This window comes from Peromyscus leucopus, chromosome 1, assembly GCF_004664715.2.
Source record: "Peromyscus leucopus breed LL Stock chromosome 1, UCI_PerLeu_2.1, whole genome shotgun sequence".
Classification (NCBI taxonomy): Eukaryota; Metazoa; Chordata; class Mammalia; order Rodentia; family Cricetidae; genus Peromyscus; species Peromyscus leucopus.
The window spans coordinates 38704317-38726112 of NC_051063.1; the positions used below are offsets into that span (position 1 = coordinate 38704317).

Sequence of the window (21796 nt, forward strand, 5' to 3'; positions counted from 1 at the left end):
TTTTAATATCTGCATACTTGGGGCCAGTAATGAGGACAGAGTCTGGAGCCTCGTGAGTGCTGGCAAATGTTCTACCACTGAACTGTATCCTTACCACAATGTTGAATTACTTTTAAATTACTTTTAAAAATTTATATATGATACAGAATTTTCTATTTGTCAGTTTTTTGTTCTCATTCCTGATTTTAAGATAAGAAATACATATTGTGTGTACATGACTTACATACACTTATGTTAGGTGGTTTTGCTTCTAGCTACATTTTACAATTCTATATTTTACGTATACCACCTATGATTACCCTTTCTCCTAATCACTGCTCTTTCCAACTCTAAGATACTGACCCACATCTCCAAATGAACCTAGCTGAAGAATAGGCTACTGTGCTGGTGGGCAGATGCACTTCATCTGACTGAAAATTGCCTTGCTACTCTCCAGAATAGCCATAATGTTCTACATTCAGCACCCAAACGAATTAAGCACCTGCTACTTTTGCCAGCAAACATCACCTTTATAATTAGTGTTCTGTGACTGTCTCTTGGGGACACTCAGAAAACTGAATATAATTAACACAAATAGACAAATATATTCTCAAAGATGAGTAAAAGAAAGCTGAGAGGAACACAGCTATATGATATATTTATGGTACAAAGGGATATTAGCATTGTTAATAATGCTAACTAGCTGGTACATTAATGTCATGAAGGGTACTGAGCACCTACATCTTTTTAATTAAAATAGTATTTGATTGTATATGTTTAAAGTATATAGCATAATGCATAAGTGCATAAGGATTTCTTAGACTTCTTCAAGACTACTTAGTTTATTACATTATATGAATACTCTCATTTCTTAATCTCAATGCCATTTTTTTATCATTTGAAGATGGGGTAATGACAAATCCTTGCCCAATTGTAATATATCATTACAAATGATTTTTAAATCCATGTTAGGTATTAACTTCAACCCAGGAACAGAGAATTGGAATACAAATCTTTCTGTGTTCTTAGTAGCTCATCTTGAAGGGTATGTGATGCTAGGTCAAAGTTTTCATTCACTTTCTTAAAGGAAATGTGAGTAGAAATGAAAGACCTCAAAAATCATGAAATTATGATCAAATTTGGAAATTGGTCCATACATTTCTCCCTAGAGACTGTGCTGTGGGACAGTCTGTATGTCAAATTGCTCTGATTGGTCAATAAATAAAACACTGGTTGGCCAGTGGCCAGGCAGGAAGTAGGTGGAACAAGGAGAGAGGAGAATTCTGGGAAGTGGAAGGCTGACGCGGAGAGACACTGCAGCTGCCGCCATGACCAGCAGCATGTGAAGGCACGGTAAGCCACCAGCCATGTGGCAAGGTATAGATTTATGGAAATGGTTAATTTAAGCTATAAGAACAGTTAGCAAGAAGCCTGCCACGGCCATACAGTTTGTATGCAATATTAGTCTCTGTGTTTATTTGGTCAGGTCTGAGTGGCTGTGGGACTGGCGGGTGACAAAGATTTGTCCTGACTGTGGGCAAGGCAGGAAAACTCAAGCTACAAGACTGATTAATAGAAATGTGGGGGGGCTCTGAAAGCCATCAGGATGGATGGCATTTCTCTCTGACATAGAAATGATGTGACAGACACCAGCTTATTTTGACCTAACTTTATTACTGAGTAAAAGTGAAAGACTTCAGCAAAAACATTTTGAACATCTTTGGAAGTCATTAAAACTACTTAGTGAGAATTTTGAGGGACAAATTCTAGAAAGAAGGATTTCAAAATGATGATGACAACATTTGGTGTTGCCTTTCTTTCCAAGATATTCTTGACATTAAAATAGCAACTGATGGGCTCTCCACTTGAGTATATATACAGGTAATTTTTAAAAATTTTTTTTTCCTTTTATATACCAACCCCTGTTACCCCTTCCTTCCCTTCTCCTGCTTCTCTCTGCTACTCCCATCCCACCCCCATCACCTCCTCATAGAGGGTAAGGCCTCCCTTGCATAGTCAACACAGGCTGGCAAGCCAAGTTGGGGCGGACCTCGCCCCTCTCCTGTGCATAAAGGCTAAGTAAGGCATCGCACCAAAGGTAATGGGCTCTAAAAAGCCAGTTCATGTACCTGGAATAAGTCCTGGTCCCATTGCCAGGGGACCCATAAACAAATCAAGCCATGTAACTTTCACTCACATTCAGGGGGCCTAGTGTGGTCCCCTGTAGGTTTCCCACTTGTCAGTATAGAGTCCATGAGCTCCCACTAGCTTGGGCCTGCTATCTCTGTGGCTTTTCCCATCATGATCCTGATCCCCCTTGCTCTTATAATCCTTCCTCCCTCTCTTTCACTGAACTCTAGGATATTGGCCAAGGGCTGTAGGTCTCTGCATCTGCTTCCTCCAGACACTGGATGTAGGTTCTATGATGACAATTAGGGTAGACATCAATCTGTACAGGGGAAGGCTAGTTCAAGCATCTCCTCTACCATTGCTATGAGTATTAGCTGGGGACAATTTTGTGAGTTCCTGGAGTTTTCTCTAGCTATTGGAGAAATTATTTTGGCCACTCCACGTAGTTAAAAGGATATTTATTTAATGGCGTAACTCACAAATTAAGTAATGGGTAGGTCGCAGGGTCTGGGGAAGGTGTAATGCAGTCCAGCGGTGTTCTCCGGAGCTCTACACAGTCAATCTGCACTGGTCAGCGTGCCGGCACCGAGAGAGCGCCCAGTGCGAGCGCTGGCCCATCCAGCTCTCGGGTCCCCCGGCGCCTCCCCTCACCCCGCCTCGTAGGCGTGACAGTTGCCAGAGTCTCAATGGGGGTTGGAACTTCCAGATCCAAGCTGGAATGGCTACCCACTACATCTCCCCCTTTTTGTCTAAATAAGAAGGTTCTAAACTAATACAAGACTATATACAAAGGAATGGTTATCAAATATTGTCCAGAAATAATGAGAGATAATGACCTAGATAAGATGGAACTACAACCAATGCAAACAATATCAAGCAAGAAACACATACTAAAATCCAGAGAAGTATAGAGCATAGGTAAACAGCATGTTATAAAGATCATTCAAAGGTGTCCTATCCTAAAGAACCTGAATCTAATACTTAATATGTTCTATCTAAGATATTATATATACCAAGTTGTAACTATAACTGCTAGTCTTCAATCCCATCAAAGACCTGAGAAGGAACATAATGGTACCTGAGAAATGGTAGATGGATGCAAGCAACTTTCGGGAATCTTGCAAGAGTAGACCAAGACAGCTGGCAGCCTGGACAGTCACCTAATGTTTCTCAGCATTATTGGTGCATTCAAATTGTCTACAGGCCTAGAGTATCTGACAGACCATTTTCAGAAGCAGGATTTCTGAAAGACCATCTTACCCTGTCTTGGCAGAGTACAGTGGTCGCTTTCCTTGTGTCCCGCTTGTCCAGAAAGGAGAGCATTGCATTTGTACTGTCAGCCATCAAGGCAAGGGCAGTTCTTTGCCCAGTAGGCCATTTTGTGCCAAAAGACAAACTTCCAAATGGAAATGTCTTAGAAGCCCAACATTCTCTTGGGATCAATTGGTGCAGCCAGGAGCAATTGTGTCTCATGTCAACAGAATTCTAAGTTATTTAAATGCCATATTCTCCAGGTCTATGAAGTGTTTGAAGATTACCTGCCCATCTAACCTATGTATCTGTAAATCTGGATAACCTAACTAACGTAACTATAGAGATGACAAGCATAGGCGACTATAAATCTATAAATCTTATCTATCGAAATAACCTAAGGACTAAGGCTTCACGTAAATAAGGTAAACAGTCTATAAGCAAATGTATGGTGAAGAACGATGACTTCAAAATTGTGACAATACACAAGATATTTATAACAGAGGTAGGAATATATAGTGCGATATGCAATATGACAATAATATTAAATATATATCAATATACCGAATATCCTAAACAGAAGTAGAACATATATAAAGTATGACAGATATAAATTTACATTTGTATCAATATAAAAATGTTTCAAATAAGAGTAGAAATATATGTACATTATAATAAATATAGTTCTGTATTTGTATCAATATACAAATTATCTTAAACAGGAGTATAAAAATAGTCTACATTTGTATCAACATATAAGATTCTATAACAGTACAAATTACAGTGCAAATTATCTAAGGTTGCTCTTTTACTAAGTTTGTTTACTAGTATATACAATGATTTACCATCATATCTTATACCTATCCGTTCCATTTCTTCTTCCCCCACCCCCCCCCCCCTTTTTTTTTTTTTTTTTTACAATCCTGAGTTAATATTTTCTTCCACCCCCAACCCTATAACCATCATCCATAACCTGAGAATTATGAAACCTAAGGGAGAAGGGGCGTCGTTTTCTTAGAATTGCTTCCTGCCGTTTAGGGCGTGGTATTATCTCTGTTGGGTACTGTGAGAAAGCTCAGATAGTTAAATCTCAGTTAGACTAACTGTAGGTTCTGCAGCAAGTTTTAGAGTAATGGGTAAGATTGTCTGAAATTCTGGCAAGAAGTGTAGTATGATGATGATTACCATGGCATCATTCTGGATTGGGTAGAGTTGTTGTTGTTGGGGCCCCATCTTCCTTCTGGTGACTTCTGAGATTGCTATTGGAAAAACTTATTTGTTATCAAAAATGGGAGGTTTGGATTTAAAGAGGACATAGCATGTAAGAAAGGATTCTGAGAAATCAAGAGTAAGCATGGAGAGAATTAGAATTTAGAAGACAATGGTCCCTTTTATTGGTTTCCTTCTGTCTCACACCAGAGGGCTCTTCTGATATGGGACTGAAGAATCTCTTAAACTTTTCTTTTAGCAATATGCTTGGGTTTAGAGAAGGAGTGAGCCAATTCCATCTCCAAAGCCAGCTTGGCTATAATTGAATTGGAACCACAACTTTTCTAGATTGATAGAGAGAAAGATGTTAGACAGTGAGATTTTACCATGTGTAGATTGGTACCAATAGATTCTTCCTTTCTGCTGTAAACATCCGGATATCCAAGGCCTTATGAGTTTTGAAAGATGGGTATTTCCATTATCCTGTAAAGACAAAAACAGAACCCTACCCCCCCTTTGATTGTTAAATTTTTCTTACAACTTGTAGAGATGTCACATTGGTGGATGATCTTTTACTTCTCTTCATCATGGGGTTTTTCCTGTTCGAATCGAATTTTTATTAATTTTGTTGGTATCCATAGCTTTTCTTCTCCTGCAGAAACAAAGGCAAAACCCCTTCCCAACGTAGAACATATCCAGGTTTCCATTCTGAGGACAGCACATCCTTAAAATAAACTGGTTGGTTTAGCTCAGGAGTTTTGTCTGTTGTCCAATGTCTCTCCACAGCTGTTGTTCCTTTCTCATTAGCATTGAGAAAATTCAAGGTTAATAAGGCACTATGCAGTCTATTTCTAGGGGTCATTGTTACCTGTTGCTGTTTATTTAGCATATCCTTTAAAGTTCGATTGGATCTCTCTATGACTGCTTGGCCTGTGGGATTGTGTGGTATACCTGTAACATGCTTTATATTATAATAAGCAAAGAACTGTCTCATTTTATTGGAGACATATGCTGGGGCATTGTCTGTCTTAATTTGTACAGGTATTCCCATGATGGCCATAACTTCTAATAGGTGTGTAATCACAGAATCAGCCTTTTCAGAACTCATAGGAGTTGCCCATTGAAATCCTGAATAGGTGTCAATGGTATGATGTACATACTTTAATCTTCCAAATTCTGCAAAATGAAACACATCCATCTGCCAAATTTCATTTCTTTGTATACCTTTTGGATTACTCCCTGCAGGTAATGGAGTTTGGTTATAGATGGAACAAGTAGGACATTTTTTCACAATATCCCTAGCCTGTTGCCAAGTGATGGAGAAATCCTTCTTCAAACCTTTGCTATTTATATGGTGTTTCTTATGATATTCTGAAGCTTCTAGCACATTACCTATTAGTAACTGATCAATCTCATCATTACCTTGTGCTAAAGGTCCTGGCAGACCTGTATGGGATCTGATATGTGTTATATATATAGGATGTTCCTTTTTCTGATGAGTTCCTGCAATTGTATGAATAATGAAGTTAATTCTGTATTATCAGGAATAAATTCAGCAGTTTCAATATGTAAAACAACTCTCTCTGCATATTGAGAGTCAGTGACTATATTGAGGGGTTCTGTGAAGTCCATCAGTACCATAAGAATGGCATACAGTTCTGCCTTTTGTACAGAGCTATATGGACTTTGCACCACTTTACTTAAGTCTCCTGATTTATATCCTGCTTTCCCTGATTTATTTGCATCAGTATAGAATGTGAGGACTCCAGAAATTGGCTTTTGTCGTACAATGTGAGGAAGGACCCATTCAGTCTTCTTTATGAATTCTATTCTCTTGCTTTTGGGATAGTGGTTGTTAATCTCTCCCAAAAAGTTACTGCAGGCTCTCTGCCAGTATTCATTATCTTTCCATAGTGATGAAATTTCCTCATTAGTTAATGGTACTACAATTTCTGCTGGGTCCATTCCTGTCAACTGGCGAAGTCTTAATTTACCCTTTTGAATCAAATCAGAGATCTTTTCTATATAAGTCTTTAATTTCTTATTTGGTTTACGTGGTAGGAATATCCATTCCAATATAATATCTTCCTCTGCATCAAAATACCTGTTGGGGAATGTCTGGAGGGGAATATGACAAGAATGCATTTAAGTTCTGGATCCACACGATCCACATGTGCTTCTCGAATTGTCTTTTCTACTAGAGCCAATTCCTTCTCAGCTTCGGCTGATAATTCTCTTGGACTATTTAATTCTTTGTCCCTTCTAGAGTATTAGCCAAATTTTGTAGTCCATCTTTGGGTATTCCCATGATACCAGTAAGTTGGAAATGCTTCCTAATAACTTTTGAAAATCATTAAGAGTCTTCAATCTATCTCTTCTTAATTGTACCTTTTGGGGTCTAATTTTTTGTAGCTCTATCTTATATCCTAAGTAATTAATAGAATCTCCTCTTTGTATTTTTTCAGGAGCAATTTGCAGTCCCCAGCGAGGCAAAACCTTTTTTACTTCTTCAAACATGCTTTCCAATGTATCTAACTTTTTATCAGCTAATAGGATATCATCCATATAGTGATAAATTATGGATTGTGGAAACTTTACACGAATTATCTCTAATGGTTTCTGCACAAAGTATTGACACAAAGTAGGACTGTTTTAACATTCCCTGTGGGAGGACCTTCCATTGATATCTCTTGACTGACTGAGAATTATTATAATTAGGTACTGTGAAGGCAAATTTTTCTCTATCATTTTCCTGTAAGGGTATGGTAAAGAAACAGTCTTTTAAGTCAATAACTATTATAGGCCATTCTTTTGGTAGCATAGAGGGCAAGGGCATCCCAGTCTGTAGGGAGCCCATTGGCTGAATTACTTTATTAATAGCTCTCAGATCTGTCATCATTCTCCAATTACCAGATTTTTTTTTTATAACAAATACAGGAGAATTCCAAGGACTGGTAGATTCTTCAATGTGTTGAGCATTTAACTGCTCTTGAACCAGCTGTTCTAAAGCTTGTAGCTTCTCTTTTGTCAAAGGCCATTGTCCAACCCAGACAGGTTTATTAGTTAGCCATTTTAAAGGTAAGGCAGTTGGTACTTCTGAGAGTTCAACAACAGTCGTGCTCTGTTTGTGAACAGCCTGAATGGTTGGTGACTGATTTTTATAGCATGTTATGATATTATTCCTAGAAACATGCATTGGTCTGTATTCCTTTTCTGAAAGTGTAGGAATTTTAATCTGGGTATTCCACTGTTGTAACAGATCTCGGCCCCAAAGATTTACTGCTACATTTGCTACATAAGGCTTCAGCCTTCCTCTCTGTCCTTCTGGCCCTATGCATTCAACCCATCTCGAACTCTGTTTTATCTGAGATAGGGTGCCAATCCCTAACAGTTGGACATCTACCTCTTGAAGAGGCCAATTTGGATGCCATGATTTTGGTGTAATTATAGTCACATCTGCACCTGTGTCCACCAGGCCCTCCAGAACCAGGCCATTAATTCGAATTCTAAGCTTTGGTCTTTGTTCATTTATGGAAGTCTGCCAAAATATTTGTTTTATAGTGTTCTTTGTAAACTGTGATCCAGCTATCAAAGCTGTTTTATCATCCATTGCAGTATCAGTTTTTACATTAGGCATTGGTTTATTCCGTTGTCCTGGAGAGGAATTTCTTCCACAGTGGCAGGGAATGTTCGTACTACGTTTGGTTTGGGGCCTGCAAGAGGCCCCTGAGGCGTTTCCCGCCAGTAAAGGGTTGCCTTGTATATCTATTTTTGATCTGCACTCACTGGTCCAATGTCGGCCTTTGCCACATCTTCTACATAATCCAGGAGGTGGTTGGGGTCTCCTGTTTAGGCTATTCCTAGAAGGAGTATTGCTTCTAGGAGTACCCCATGTACAGTTTTTACTTATATGACCTGGTGTACCACACTTAAAACATTTGGTAACACGGGGCCTTCTTTCACCTCTGGGATTTGTCTCTCCTATCCAAGCCTCATTACTGTAGTTAAGAGACTGAACACCATTAGTATATTGAATCCATTCTTCCAAAGGAGCTGATCTGATCTTTAATGGTGTAAGTATTCTTCTGCATTCTGCATTAGCATTGTCGAATGCCAAGGACTCAGTTAATACTTTTCTTAATTCTTTGTCTGACACAGCTCTTGTTATAGCTCTGTTCAGTCTTTGTAAAAAATCAGTGAAGGGTTCCTGCGGTCCTGAAATATCTTTGTGTATACCTCAGTTGGTTTTCCAGGTTCTGGAATTTTTTCCCAAGCATTTAGAGCTGCTGTACGGCATAGGGATATTGTATGCTCATCATAAGTGGCTTGTACATTCCTGTCAGCAAAACATCCCTCACCAAGTATTTGATCTTGGGAGATCACAAAACCTCTGATTTTACCTTGTTGTTCTAAATTTTTTGCCTCTTCTCTCAACCAGCTTTTCCACTGTAACTGCTGACTATATTCTAGAACAGCTGAAATTAACTGATGCCAGTCATCTGGAATGATTCTATGTGAGGTAGACCACGAATTTAACATCTGTTTTACATATGTGGATTGTATCCATACGTAACTACTGCTTCCTTTATATTTTTAAAGTCCCTTGTTGAAATTGGTTGTAATGTATATGTCATATATGGCTCGGGGTGTGTGTCATCTGCTGGCTTCTCATGGACAATAACAGGATAAGCCATTGTATGAGAGCCATTTGGAGATGTTACAACCTCTATGGTCTTGACCTTCTGCTTATTAGTTCCCTTGTCATGTTTACTGAGAGTTTCTTCTAGGGCTTGCAAACGAGCACCTAGGGTCTGTTCTAGGGAGTGAACCTCCTCTCTTGCAAGGGACTCCATATTTCTCATGGAATCATAGAAGTTTTTATGTTCCTCAGAAACACATGTTTCCATGGACCTTATCCTATCAATTAACGATAATCTTTCTTCCTTATATACTGTCTGAGTAGCCACAACTTCACTCTGGAGAGTTAGTGTTCTATCCATTAAATATTCATATTTATTATCAATAAAATCAATTTTGGGTACAAGCCTGTTTTGTAAATCCTGATTAGCAGATTCTAGAGAAAGAATCCTTTTCTCTAAGCCTTCATTGCTATCTTTGAAAGCAGATTCCAGAGAGAGAATCTTTTTCTCTAAGCCTTCATTGCTATCTTTGAAAGCAGATTCCAGAGAGAGAATCTTTTTCTCTAAGCCTTCATTGCTATCTTTGAAAGCAGATTCCAGAGAGAGAATCTTTTTCTGTAAGCCTTCATTGCTATCTTTTAAAGCCTGTATCAGTCCCAATAATGACTCATCTTTGTTCTTAAACCAGTGTTTGAATACTGTGTGAATTATTATGATGAATGCCAAAATGGTATAGCCCAGATATGCCTTAGGAATGTCGTATATTTCCAGGAAGATGTCATTCATCATACAGGCAAAAAGGTTTTTAAATTCTTGTGAGGTAATGTTGTCGGCCATATTACACGAATTACTCAAAATTTGTTAGTCAATTTTAAGGTGTAAAATTATCAAGTACCTTTACTTGAAACAATATGCTTACCTTTCGTGTAGTAGCCCTTTTCAGCCAGCAGGTGGCGTTGGTACAGCTCCGAAACAGGGCCTGCTGGTGATCTTGGCTGGAGTCGGAGGGAGATGGCGGAATGGCGGAGATGGCGGAAATCGGAGCTAGCACTCTCGTGCCTCTTTCGCTGGTCTGGGGCTAAGCTAGGGAATTGAGATAGGACTAGCTGCTCCCTTTTTCGGGAATGGAACCGTGTAGGTGTTCCCTGGTTATATGGAACTTTGCAGGCGGGTTTAGGTACCCGCCAGCTAGGGAGGAGACGGCGGGAGCCGCCCAGGCCTTTGGAGTTTGCCCCACGTGAGCGCCAGATATTGGAGAAATTATTTTGGCCACTCCACGTAGTTAAAAGGATATTTATTTAATGGCGTAACTCACAAATTAAGTAATGGGTAGGTCGCAGGGTCTGGGGAAGGTGTAATGCAGTCCAGCGGTGTTCTCCGGAGCTCTACACAGTCAATCTGCACTGGTCAGCGTGCCGGCACCGAGAGAGCGCCCAGCGCGAGCGCTGGCCCATCCAGCTCTCGGGTCCCCCGGCGCCTCCCCTCACCCCGCCTCGTAGGCGTGACAGTTGCCAGAGTCTCAATGGGGGTTGGAACTTCCAGATCCAAGCTGGAATGGCTACCCACTACATCTAGCTGCAGATTTCTTCCCATACCTTCATGATATACTCTGTCAAGATATCTCTTTCATTGCTCTCCCTCCCCGTCTCTCCCCCAATGTGGCCATTTGGAGCCCTCATGTTCCCACCTCCCATCCCTTCCTGTCCCCTTCCCCTCTATCCCCCCCCCCAGTTTACTCAGGATATCTTAACCCTTTCCCCTTCTTGGGTGATCTATGTGTGTCCCCCTTAGTGTCCCCCTCTTTACCTAGCTTCTCTGGGGTTGTGGATTTTAGCCTGATTATTCTTTGCTTTGCATCTAATATTCACTTATGAGTGAGTACATACTGGTTTTGTGTTTCTGGGTTACTTCACTCAGGATGATTCTTTTTGTAGTTCCATCCATTTGCCTACAGATTTCATGATGACATTTTTTTTTTTACCACAGCATAATACTCCACTGTATAAATGTACCACATGTTCTTTATCCATTCTTTGGTTGAGAGGTATCTAAGTTGTTTCCAGGTTTGAGCTATTATGAATGATGCTGCTATGAACATAGTTGAGCAAATGTCCTTATGGTGTGGTTGAGCATCTTTTGGGTATATGCCCAGTAGTGGTATTGCTGGGTCTTGAGGTAGATTGATTCCCAATTTTCAGAGATACTACCATACTAATTTCCAGAGTGGCTGTACAAGATTACATTCCCACCAGCAGTGAAGGAGTGTTCCCCTTTCTCCACATCCTCTCCAAAATAAGCTGTCATCAATGTTTTTGATCTTAGCCATTCTGACAGGCATAAGATGATATCTCAGAATCATTTTGATTTGCATTTTCCTGATGGCTAAGGATGTTGAACATTTCCTTAAATGTATTTCTGCCATTTGAGATTCTTCTACTGAGAATTCTCTGTTTAGTTCTGTGTTGCTGGATTCTAATGGCTCCCTCAGTTGAGTGAGTGAGAAGGCACAGAGTCAACGGCACAGAAACGGAGTCAGTTGAAGGCAAAGAACAAAATTGTTTAATGAATAGCAGGGAAGGCCTTATATGCCCTCCTCCTGCACCCAATCTGTGTCTCAATCTGGGGGCATTGTGCGGTTGTTCCTCATTGGCTGGGTATGATCAGGAACTCTGACTGTAGTCAGAAGATTTCTCCAGTCCCACCAGGCTCCCACAGTCCTGTGGCCTGCTTATAAAATAATCACTCAGAAGCTGATATTAGTTATAACTGCTTGGCCATTGGCTCAGGCTTATTACTGACTAGCTCTTACATTTAAGTTAACCCATAATTCTTATCTACGTTTAGTCACATGGCTTTGTATCTTTTCTCAGTTCTGCCTTGACATCTTGCTTCCTCTGTGTCTGGCTGGTGATTCCTCACTCTGCTCTTCCTCTTCTTGTCTCTCTGATGGATTTCCTGCCTGACTATAATCTGACTTGCCATAGGCCAGAGCATCTTCTTTATTAACCAATCATAGTAACACATATTCACAGCACACAGAAAGACATCCCAAAGCACTGACAGTGACTAGGAACTCTGACAGCACTTGTTGCTAGGCCTTCAGACAGACTCCAGGTTGGTTCATAAAGAAGCATGTTATGTGCATGCCTTGGCAACTGGTTTGAGCCAATTTCCTCAGCCCTATGGGCCTGTCCTACTACATATACACACTTTTATTTTATTACATGAGCACTCAGCAGGAGCTGGAGTTCTTTCCTCCGGCCTTGTTGACCCCACACAGAGGAGATCAGCAACTGGATTGTGCCTGTTTTAGGTTGGCTTGCCAAACAAGCTCTTACCCATCATTGACTATCAATCAGCCCTTGAAGAGCATAAATCCCTAAGGAGTCAACCTGGGTAGGGAGGGTCAGGCAGCAGCCTTTTGAATTTCAGAAAGCCAGGCATACATAACCTCTGGTGAAGGACTATGAATTGGATGTCTTAGAGCCATTAACACCTGTAGAGCCCCTTAGTGGCTGCCTGTCATTGCCATATGTGTTGTAGAAGACACTTAAAGAGGAGAAACATTAAAAACAAAACCCGCCAATCAAAACATAAGTGAAAATCCAGGAGGGATCAAAAAGCCTCTTTATATCATGCCAAATCTTTTCAAAAATAAAAAGTCCAAGGCCATTAACTCTGCCCTTGTCTGATTTAATTGGAACATTTCATTGTTAGCTGTAATGGTTAATATAGAAACTTAGCTGACCATGGGCCTTTAATATATTTAGCTAGCTCTCGGCCTGCTAAACTAATACTCCTCATCTCAAAAGGTGTCATACAAAATGAGGAAGAATGAGGATCCACAAGTCCTCAGTCTTTAGAGGGGCAATGAGAGCAAGAAATGGGAGTATATGCATTACCCATCCTGGGCTATTTCCTCCTTGGTGGAAGCAGGATGATCTGTGGCCAAGTACACATTTTTTGCTGGGACCCATATTGACTTAGTGGCACTCTGAGGAAAAACACAAGTATATCCTCTCCTACGGGTTACCAGGGGTTCTGGTAGCTGCCATTGGAGGGAGATAGGATCTCTTCATTTCACCAGGGGCAGGAGTGTGTCCTTTGGCAGAGATGCCCAATACTTGTAGGCAGGGCTAAGCCCCTTGTAGGTCCTTGATGGCCAAATCCAAGACCTGTTGAAAATAGACATTCAAGTCAATCTGTGCCTGGTGCACAGGATGGACATATTCTCCGCACCCTGTGAGCATATCATAGGTCACTGGGATGTTAAGTAAGACATTCATCCAGTCCGGGGATTCTGTCTGGTCATCATAGACTGTAGGCTCCAACACAGCTTTAAGCAAATGGTACCAAACAAAATAAGTTGGTAACTGTATGGACCACTGAGCAAGGACCTGTTTGTAGTAGGGGAATCTGGGCCTGACTCATTGGCTGCTTCTGGGTGAGGGAAAGATCAGCTAGGGGGGTGGGAATCTAAGATTGCGTGTCAGCATTTGGGTTCATATTAACTGGGAAGACTTCGATGGGCCTATGAACTGACAGGGGCATAGGATGTGAAGGTTGTAAGACATCTGGTGCTGCGGGAGAGTAGACACCTCCTGAGGTAGGCTGGTACTGGGGTAGATTGCCCCAAGCATACCACGAAGGAGGTGCAGCCACCCCAGTGGTGGTGGAGTAGAGGGGGGAGCAGTATATGACTTAATGACAGCCGCATTCTACTTTACACATATCTCAGGGGCCAAACTGTCTGTCACTTTATCATCAGATATCATAGAGATATCTGATATGGGAGTGATAGGGGTGATGAAAAGATTACCCATCTTTTAGAGGGAAAGAGCAATCAAACAATAGTCAGAGAGAAATTGACAGTCAACAGGGTTTGAAATTTGTATCTGGCCCTTATGTCTTGTGCTTATGGGGGACTTCCATGATTTTTTTTAGGCCACAGCTATGTGCCCACATGGTATCTGTGGACAAGGGATTGTGTTTGGGATCTGAACCTTGGTTCCACCTCCTGGGGGGTCAATCCTTATGTGGAGGTACCAGGCAAACCAAAAGAGAAAAAAAAAATGTGCCTTCCTAATGGGACAGGCAGACAAACATGACAGACAACATGAAAGAAGGAAAGAAATGGGAGTACCAATGCTTACCTGCCAAAGAGATCAAAAGGACACAACACTGAGGGGCCTTCTTACCAAAACATACCATCTTGGGGGCACTGTCAAGCACCATGAGTAAAAGGAGGGAGATGATCAGAACCTGCGCTAGGAGAGAGAAAGTAAAGGAAGCCCCACATTGGAAACCAGATGTTGATGGATTCTAACTGCTCTCTGGGGGGAGGGGGTGAGAAAGTGTGGCATTAATGGCACAGACACTAGGAGTCAGTTGAAGGCAAACAAAAAACTCATTTATTTAATAACAAGAAAGGCCTTTTATACCCTTCTCCAAGCACCCAATCTGTATCACAATCTAGGGGCATTGTGTGGTCATCCCTCATTGGCTGCACATGATCAAGAACTGTGGCACTGACCAGGAACTCTCACAGGACCTGTTGCTAGGCCCTCAAGCAGACTTCAGGTTGACTCATAAGGAAGTAAGTACATTATATGTATGCCTTGGCAACTGGTTTGAGTCAATTTTCTGTACCCTATGTGCCTGTCCTACTACAGCTCTATAGCCCATTTTTAACTGGATTATTTGATATATACTTTGCTGTCTAGTTTCTTGAGTTCTTTATATATTCTGGAAATCATTCCTCTATCAGATGTGGGGTTGGTAAAGATCTTTTTTCCCATTCTGTAGGCTGCCTTTTTGTCTTATTGACAGTGTCCTTCACCTTACAGAAGCTTCTCAGTTTCAGGTGGTCCCAATTATTAATAGTTGCTCTCAGTATCTGTGCTACTGGTGTTGGATTTAGGAATTGGTCTCCTGTGCCAATGCATTCAAGGCTACTTTCCACTTTCTCTTCTATGAGATTCAGTGTAACTGGATTTGTGTTGAGGTTTTTGATCCATTTGGACTTGAGTTTTATGCATGGAAATAGATATGCATCCATTTGCATTCTTCTACATGTAGAAATCCAGTTATGCCAGCACCATTTGTTGAATGCTTTCTCTTTCCATTTTATAATTTTGGCTTCTTTTTTTAAAAAAAAAATATCAGGTGTTCATAGGTGTGTGGATTAATGTCAGGGTCTTTGATTTGATTCCATTGATCGATGAGTCTGTTTTTATGCCAATACCAAGCTGTTTTCATTATTATAGCTCTATAGTAGAGCTTGAAGTTGGGGATGGTGATGTCTCCAGAAGTTCCTTTATTGTATAGGATTGTTTTGGCTATGCTGAGTTTTTTGTTTTTCATATGAAACTGAGTAGTGTTTTTTCAAAGTCTATGAAGAATTGCATTGGGACTTTGATGGGGATTGCATTGAATCTGCAGATTGCTTTTGGTAAGATTGCCAGTATTACTATGTTGATCCTACCTATCTAAGAATATGGAAGATCTTTCCATTTTCTGATAGCTTCTTCAATTTCTTTCTTCAAAATTTAAAGTTCTTGTCATACAAGTCTTTCACTTATTTGGTTAGAGTTACTTCAAAGTATTTTATATTATTTGTGGCTATTATAAAGGGTGATGTTTCTCTAATTTTTTTCTCAGCCTGTTTATCACTTGTATATAGGAGTGTTACTGACTTTTTTGAGTTAATCTTGTATTCCGCCACATTACTGAAGGTGTTTATCAGCTGTAGGCATTCCTTGGTAGAATTTTTGGAGTCATTTATGTATATTATCATATCATCTTTAAATAGTAAAAATTTGACTTCTTCCTTTCCAATTTCTATCCTCTTGATCTCCTTTTGTTGTCTTATTGCTCTAGCTAGAACTTTAAATTCTATATTGAATAGATTTGGAGAGAGTGGATATCCTTGTCTTGTTCCTGATTTTAGTGAAATCACTTTGAGTTTCTTGCCATTTAGTTTGATGCTGGCTGTTAGCTTGCTGTATATTGCCTTTATTATGTTTAGGTACATATCCTTGTATCCCTGATCTCTCCAAGACCTTTATCATGAAGGGATGTTGGATTTTGTCAAAGGCTTTTTCAGCAGCTAATGAGATGATCATGTAGGGTTTTATTTCTTTCAGTTTGTTTATATGGATGATTACATTGACAGATTTTTGTAAGTTAAACCATCCCTGCATCTCTAGGATGAAGCCTACTTGATCATGATAGATGATTTTTTTGATGTGTTCTTGGATTCAATTTGCTAGTATTTGAGAATTTTTGTGCCACTATTGATGAGGGAGATTGGTCTGTAATTCTCTTCCCTAGTTGCATCTTTCTGTGGTTTGGGTATCAGGGTAACTGTAGCCTCATAAAAAGAGTTTGGCAATGTTCCTTCTGTTTCTATTGTTCAAAACAATTTCAGGAGTATTGGTATTAGCTCTTCTTTGAAATTCTGGTAGAATACTGCACTGAAACAATCTGGCCCTGAACTTTTTTTGATTGGGAGAATTTTGATGACTGCTTCTATATCCTTAGGTGTTACAGGACTATTTAAATTGTTTATCTGATCTTGATTTAATTTTGTTATTTCATACCTATCCAAAAAAATTTGTCCATTTCTTTTACATTTTCCAATTTTGTGGAGTACAAGTTTTCAAATTATTACCTAATAATTCTCTGGATTTCCTCAATGTCTGTTATTATGTCCTTTTCATTTCTGATTTTGTTAATTTGGATATTCTCTCTCTGCTTTTTGGTTAGTTTGGATAAGGGTTTGCTTATCTTGTTGATTTTCTCAAAGAACCAACTCTTTGTTTTATCGATTCTTTGTATTATTCTCTTTATTTCTACTTTATTGACTTCAGCCCTCAGTTTGATTATTTCCTATCATGTACTGCTCCTGGATGAGTTTGCTTCTTTTTGTTCCAGAGATTTTGGGTGTGCTATTAAGTCACTAGTGTGAAATTTCTCCAACTTCTTTATGTAGACACTTAGTGCCATGAACTTTCCTCTTAGCACTGTTTTCATAGTATCTCATAAATTTGGGTATGTTGTTCATTCATTTTTGTTGAATTCTAAGAAGTGTTTAATTTTTTTCTTTTATTTCTTCCTTGACACAGTGCTGATCCAGTTGAGTGTTGTTCAGTTTCCATGAGTTTGTGGGCTTTCTGCATTTTGTGTTGTTGTTGAATTCTAGCTTTAAGTCATGGTGGTCTGATAAGATATAGAAGGTTATTCCAATTTTTTGTATCTGTTGAGACTTGTTTTGTTACTGAGTATGTGGTCAGTTTTGGAGAAGGTTCCATGGTGTGCTGAGAAGAATATATATTCTTTTGTGTTTGGGTGAAATATTCTATAGATGTCTGTTAGGTCCATTTGAGTCATAATATCTGTTAGTTCCTTTATTTCTCTATTAAGTTTCTGTCTGGCAGACCTGTCCAGTGGTGAGAGAGAGGTGTTGAAGTATCCCACTATTAGAGTGTGGGCTTTAGTGTGTGATTTGAGCTTTAGTAGTGTTTCTTTTACAAATGCAGGTGCTCATGTAATTGGGGGCATAAATGTTCAGAATTGAGACTTAATCTTGATGTTTTTTTCCCGTGATAAATATGAAATGCTCTTCTTCATCTCTTTTGATTGATTTTAGTTTAAAATCTATTTCTTAGATATTGGTATAGCTACAACAGCTTGGTTCTTAGGTCCATTGGATTGGAAAGTTTTCCCCCAACCCTTTACTCTGAGGTAATGTCTGTTTTTGCGGTTGAGGTGTGTTTCTTGAATGCAGCAGAAGAATGGATTCTGTTTTCATATCCATTCCAACAGCTAAATTTTATGTAGTTCAGAAGCCAGCCAAAAAAAAGCTGCTCTTGCTCACAAATTCAACTACCACACTGAAAAATAATTTTGTTAATGTAGATATTAAACAGATGTACACCAGTACCTACCAGAACTTAAGTTCAGCTTTGAAGCAGCTCAAATTTTGATTCCCCATGCTGGATTATTTACCCCAGACTTGTTGCAGGATGAGGAGCTTGGTCCTACCTCAACTTGCTGTGTCATGTTTTGTTCAAGCCCATGGGAGGCCTACCCCTTTCTAAATGGAGACAGAAGAGGAGTGGATAGAGAAGGGAGTAGATTGGAGTCTGGGGGAGGGAACAGGAGGAAAGCAGGGAGGGGAAACTGTGGTTGGTATGTAAAATAAATGAAAAAAAAATGTTAAGTAAGTAAAATAAAATAAAAAAATCAAATCATGATCAGATAGAAGAACTTCACCCAAGCAAAAGTCCTCTAGGAACCATTTTGCCTCATTGTGCCACTGTGTTTCAAAATTAAGAAATGCAAAATGTCAAACAATCAATCATATCATCACAAAATGTAAGTAACAATAAGGTTACAAAAAACAAAGCATGCAATGTCCAGCATTATCAATAATTGAATGTGAAGAACTTTTCAATGGAAGTCAAACTAAATAGGGGCAGACAGAGCCACAAGCACTAAGATAAGACAAAAGTAGCAAACGAAGAGCTTGCACTCACCGCTGGAGGAGAAAGGTAAAGGTGGGAAACCCTTGGACAGTGATGGGAAGAGAATGCACCAGAAACCAGAAGGGCTTGCTGCTTGCTTGGTGGCGCCTCTGTTCTCGTGAGACAACTCCGGGGCAGGTGAAATCCAGGCTTCTCAGAAAACGGTGCTGCCTGCTTCACGCTGGATGTTCTGGGCAGGCCCATTAAATCGTTTCTGTGTCTGTCTGAAATGTTAAAAATGGAACCAGTTGCTGCTACTTCAGCAAGGGCTCCTCAAGAGTGAAGAATCACTGCTAAGTTGATAGTGATGAAGCAAGTAGATGACAGTAAGTTACATGCTTCTCCTCCAACGCTCTAGTCTCCTTTTACTACTTTTTATTGGTAGAGCTGAAAATTAACAGAAAGCCAGCAAGAAGGTGAAATGACTTTGCAGGTTCCCACTACCAGGGCAGGGTACAGAATCATATTTTTACGGATGAGGAGTTATACCCCACTAAGTGTCCTTTTTGACCAAGACCAAGTAAAAATCCAGATGACAGAAGAGAATCAGAGGGTACCTATAAATCAGAGTTGTCAAACAGTTAATTTTAAATAAGTCTGATTAATATTTTCAAAAATTAAATGACAAGATGGAAAGAATTTTGGCAAAGAACTAGCAACTATGAATTCCTACACCTAACCGAAGAGCTGGGGACAGTTTATGGCTTCTGGGGGAGGGAAAATCAGTTTTCTTTAAGGGTGTTGCCCCTGGTAGGTCAACCATAATAAAGAGGACTACCCCAACCCAGGAGTATGTAGATAGCAAAACTGGAATTGATTACTGGTTATTAAATACTTTTTAAAAAATAAGGATATGAGGTTGGGGGTAGTGAGGTAGGACATGATTAGGGAGGGGTGAGAGGGAGGACTCAGGACTGAATATGATCAAAATACATTGTATGAAACTCAAAAATTAATAAAAATATTTAAATAAATGAAAAATTAGAACCCAGTCAAAAGTATTCTGAAAATATAAAAGAAATCAATCACTGTACAGCTTTTGAGTTGCAAAAGATGGGCATTCCCTTGTACTTTCGATCAATTATCACTTTAAAAAATTATGATCTTCTTTGAAACCATCAAAAATCTGATGAAGGACTAGTTACAGAGGTTCAGTGAGAGCAAGGAGAGTCGAGCTTAAGGCCTACTCACCTTCCAGTGAGCTTGTGGATTAACGCACAGAGTCTGAACTTGAAGGATTCTCAGATGTACAAATAATTCTCACTGCCAAGAACTTTTTCTACAGGAAAATGATGGTAGTTAAGGAGGCAATATTTTCCAATTTGTTTAATAAAGCAATTGTGCTGCCCACAAAGAAATGTTCAACAAAATTCTGTAATAAATGAAAAATACAAGAAGTCATTAAGAGGTAGTTCTTACCCTAGGATTGCAAATTTCTTTTACCCTTGAAGAATCAACTAGTATAGTTCACCACAACAAAAGAGTAAAATACAAAAAAAAAAAAAAAAAAAAAAAAAGCATGATGGTTCTTTGAAATGAAGTCTTTGAAAAATTCAAACCCCACTCATATTAAAACATCCCAGTAAATTAGGGAATTTCCTCAAGCTAAATAAGTACAACTTAAAAAGTTATAAGTAAGAAGTCAGAGATCTAGATAACACTGTTTATAAGGATATAAAAACTATACTATGACCACTTTGATTTAAACTTAAAATCAAACTCTTACATTATAATTATGGCAATTAAAAATAAATTGTTTATAAGCTGTAAGAAAGACAGAATTTTTTCAGGATTCATAAATAAGACTAGGTATGTTAAAATCCCAATAAATTCATAGATGAACTATGAGAATTAAGAAAACTATATTGTAGAACATTGTTGAGCCCAGTGCCAATGAATGTATCTACAAAACACACCCATGCCTGAAGATCAGTAAACACTGTTTAAGAGGGGGCAGAGAGATTATAAGAGGATCGAGGAATTTGCTGTGAAATTGAGTCTCCTAGTAACATCAGAAGTTAAAACTTAAAGTCTCATCAACATGAGTGCCTGAATGTGAGTTGAACAACGACACCAGCTAATGTGCCAAAGTGGAAGGGGAAAGCCCACAAAGTCTGGATCTGACACAAAGAACTACAGGCAAATGAGTAAAGCTGGGAGTGGGAGAGGTGATCTTCCCCCAGGAAGAACACAACAGTCAGCTATCCAGTGCCAAATGGTCAACTCCGAAAACATACATACAAGTAAATGTTATATGGCCTCAACAGGTTATATTTATGAGTGTATGTATAAACAAATAAAAATGTATGTACATGCAAATATATAATATATACAAATACATATGTATATGCAAATATACATACATACAAATATATATATCCGCAATAAGAATTGATGTAAAAAGAGTCTGTGATTTTGAAGAAGAGTAGGTATAATATAAGTGAGGGTTTGGAAGTAAGAAAGAAAAGGAAAAATGTAATTAAAATACATTCTCACCAATAAAATAGAAATCATATTAAAAATATTTGCTTGAATTCTTAGTAACCCTGCTTGCTAACTTAGCCTTCAAAGTTCTAAGATTACAGGTATAAACCGCCATACTTATCTTAGGAAATCTTTTTTTTTCTTTATGGTAATGGTATGAAAACATGTCATAGCTATGAAAGAATGTAATAGAACAAGAGAACCATGCAAAAAAGTCTATGAATTATTATTGAGAGCAAATAGAGACCAGAAATGTTGATTACACTGTTCATGATATAGAAGAGTCGCTATTAGCAAATAGGTTTTATTTCAAATTGATTTCCAGTCTAACTACAACACTACCCAGAATTCAACAGTAAAAATTCAGAAGTCAATTCTAAGTTTCATATGCAAACACCAAGGTTTCAAGGCAGAGTGCTACACAGCTGGAATTCTGGCACTCAGAAAGTAGAGGAAGGAGGATCAAAAGTTCAAGGCCAACCAGGGAAGTCAGTGTTCCCCCTCCTTTGTTTCTATGGCTCGCTAATAAAAGAACTTAGAATGGGCTTGAGGACAGGTTTATTTGAGTTTGAAAGA

General features: G+C 39.2%; 1 protein-coding gene across 1 annotated transcript in view; it reads right to left on the minus strand.

Moving 5' to 3' along the window:
• The window catches only part of LOC114696715 (eukaryotic translation initiation factor 4 gamma 1-like), a 45316-nt gene extending 26376 nt beyond the window's left edge, over nt 1–18940 (minus strand). Inside the window, exon 1 of the mRNA XM_037198767.1 lies at nt 18749–18940. Coding sequence (XP_037054662.1) covers nt 18749–18940 — 192 coding nt within the window. The remainder of the gene's footprint in view (nt 1–18748) is intronic.
• Between the last annotated feature and the right edge of the window lie 2856 nt (nt 18941–21796).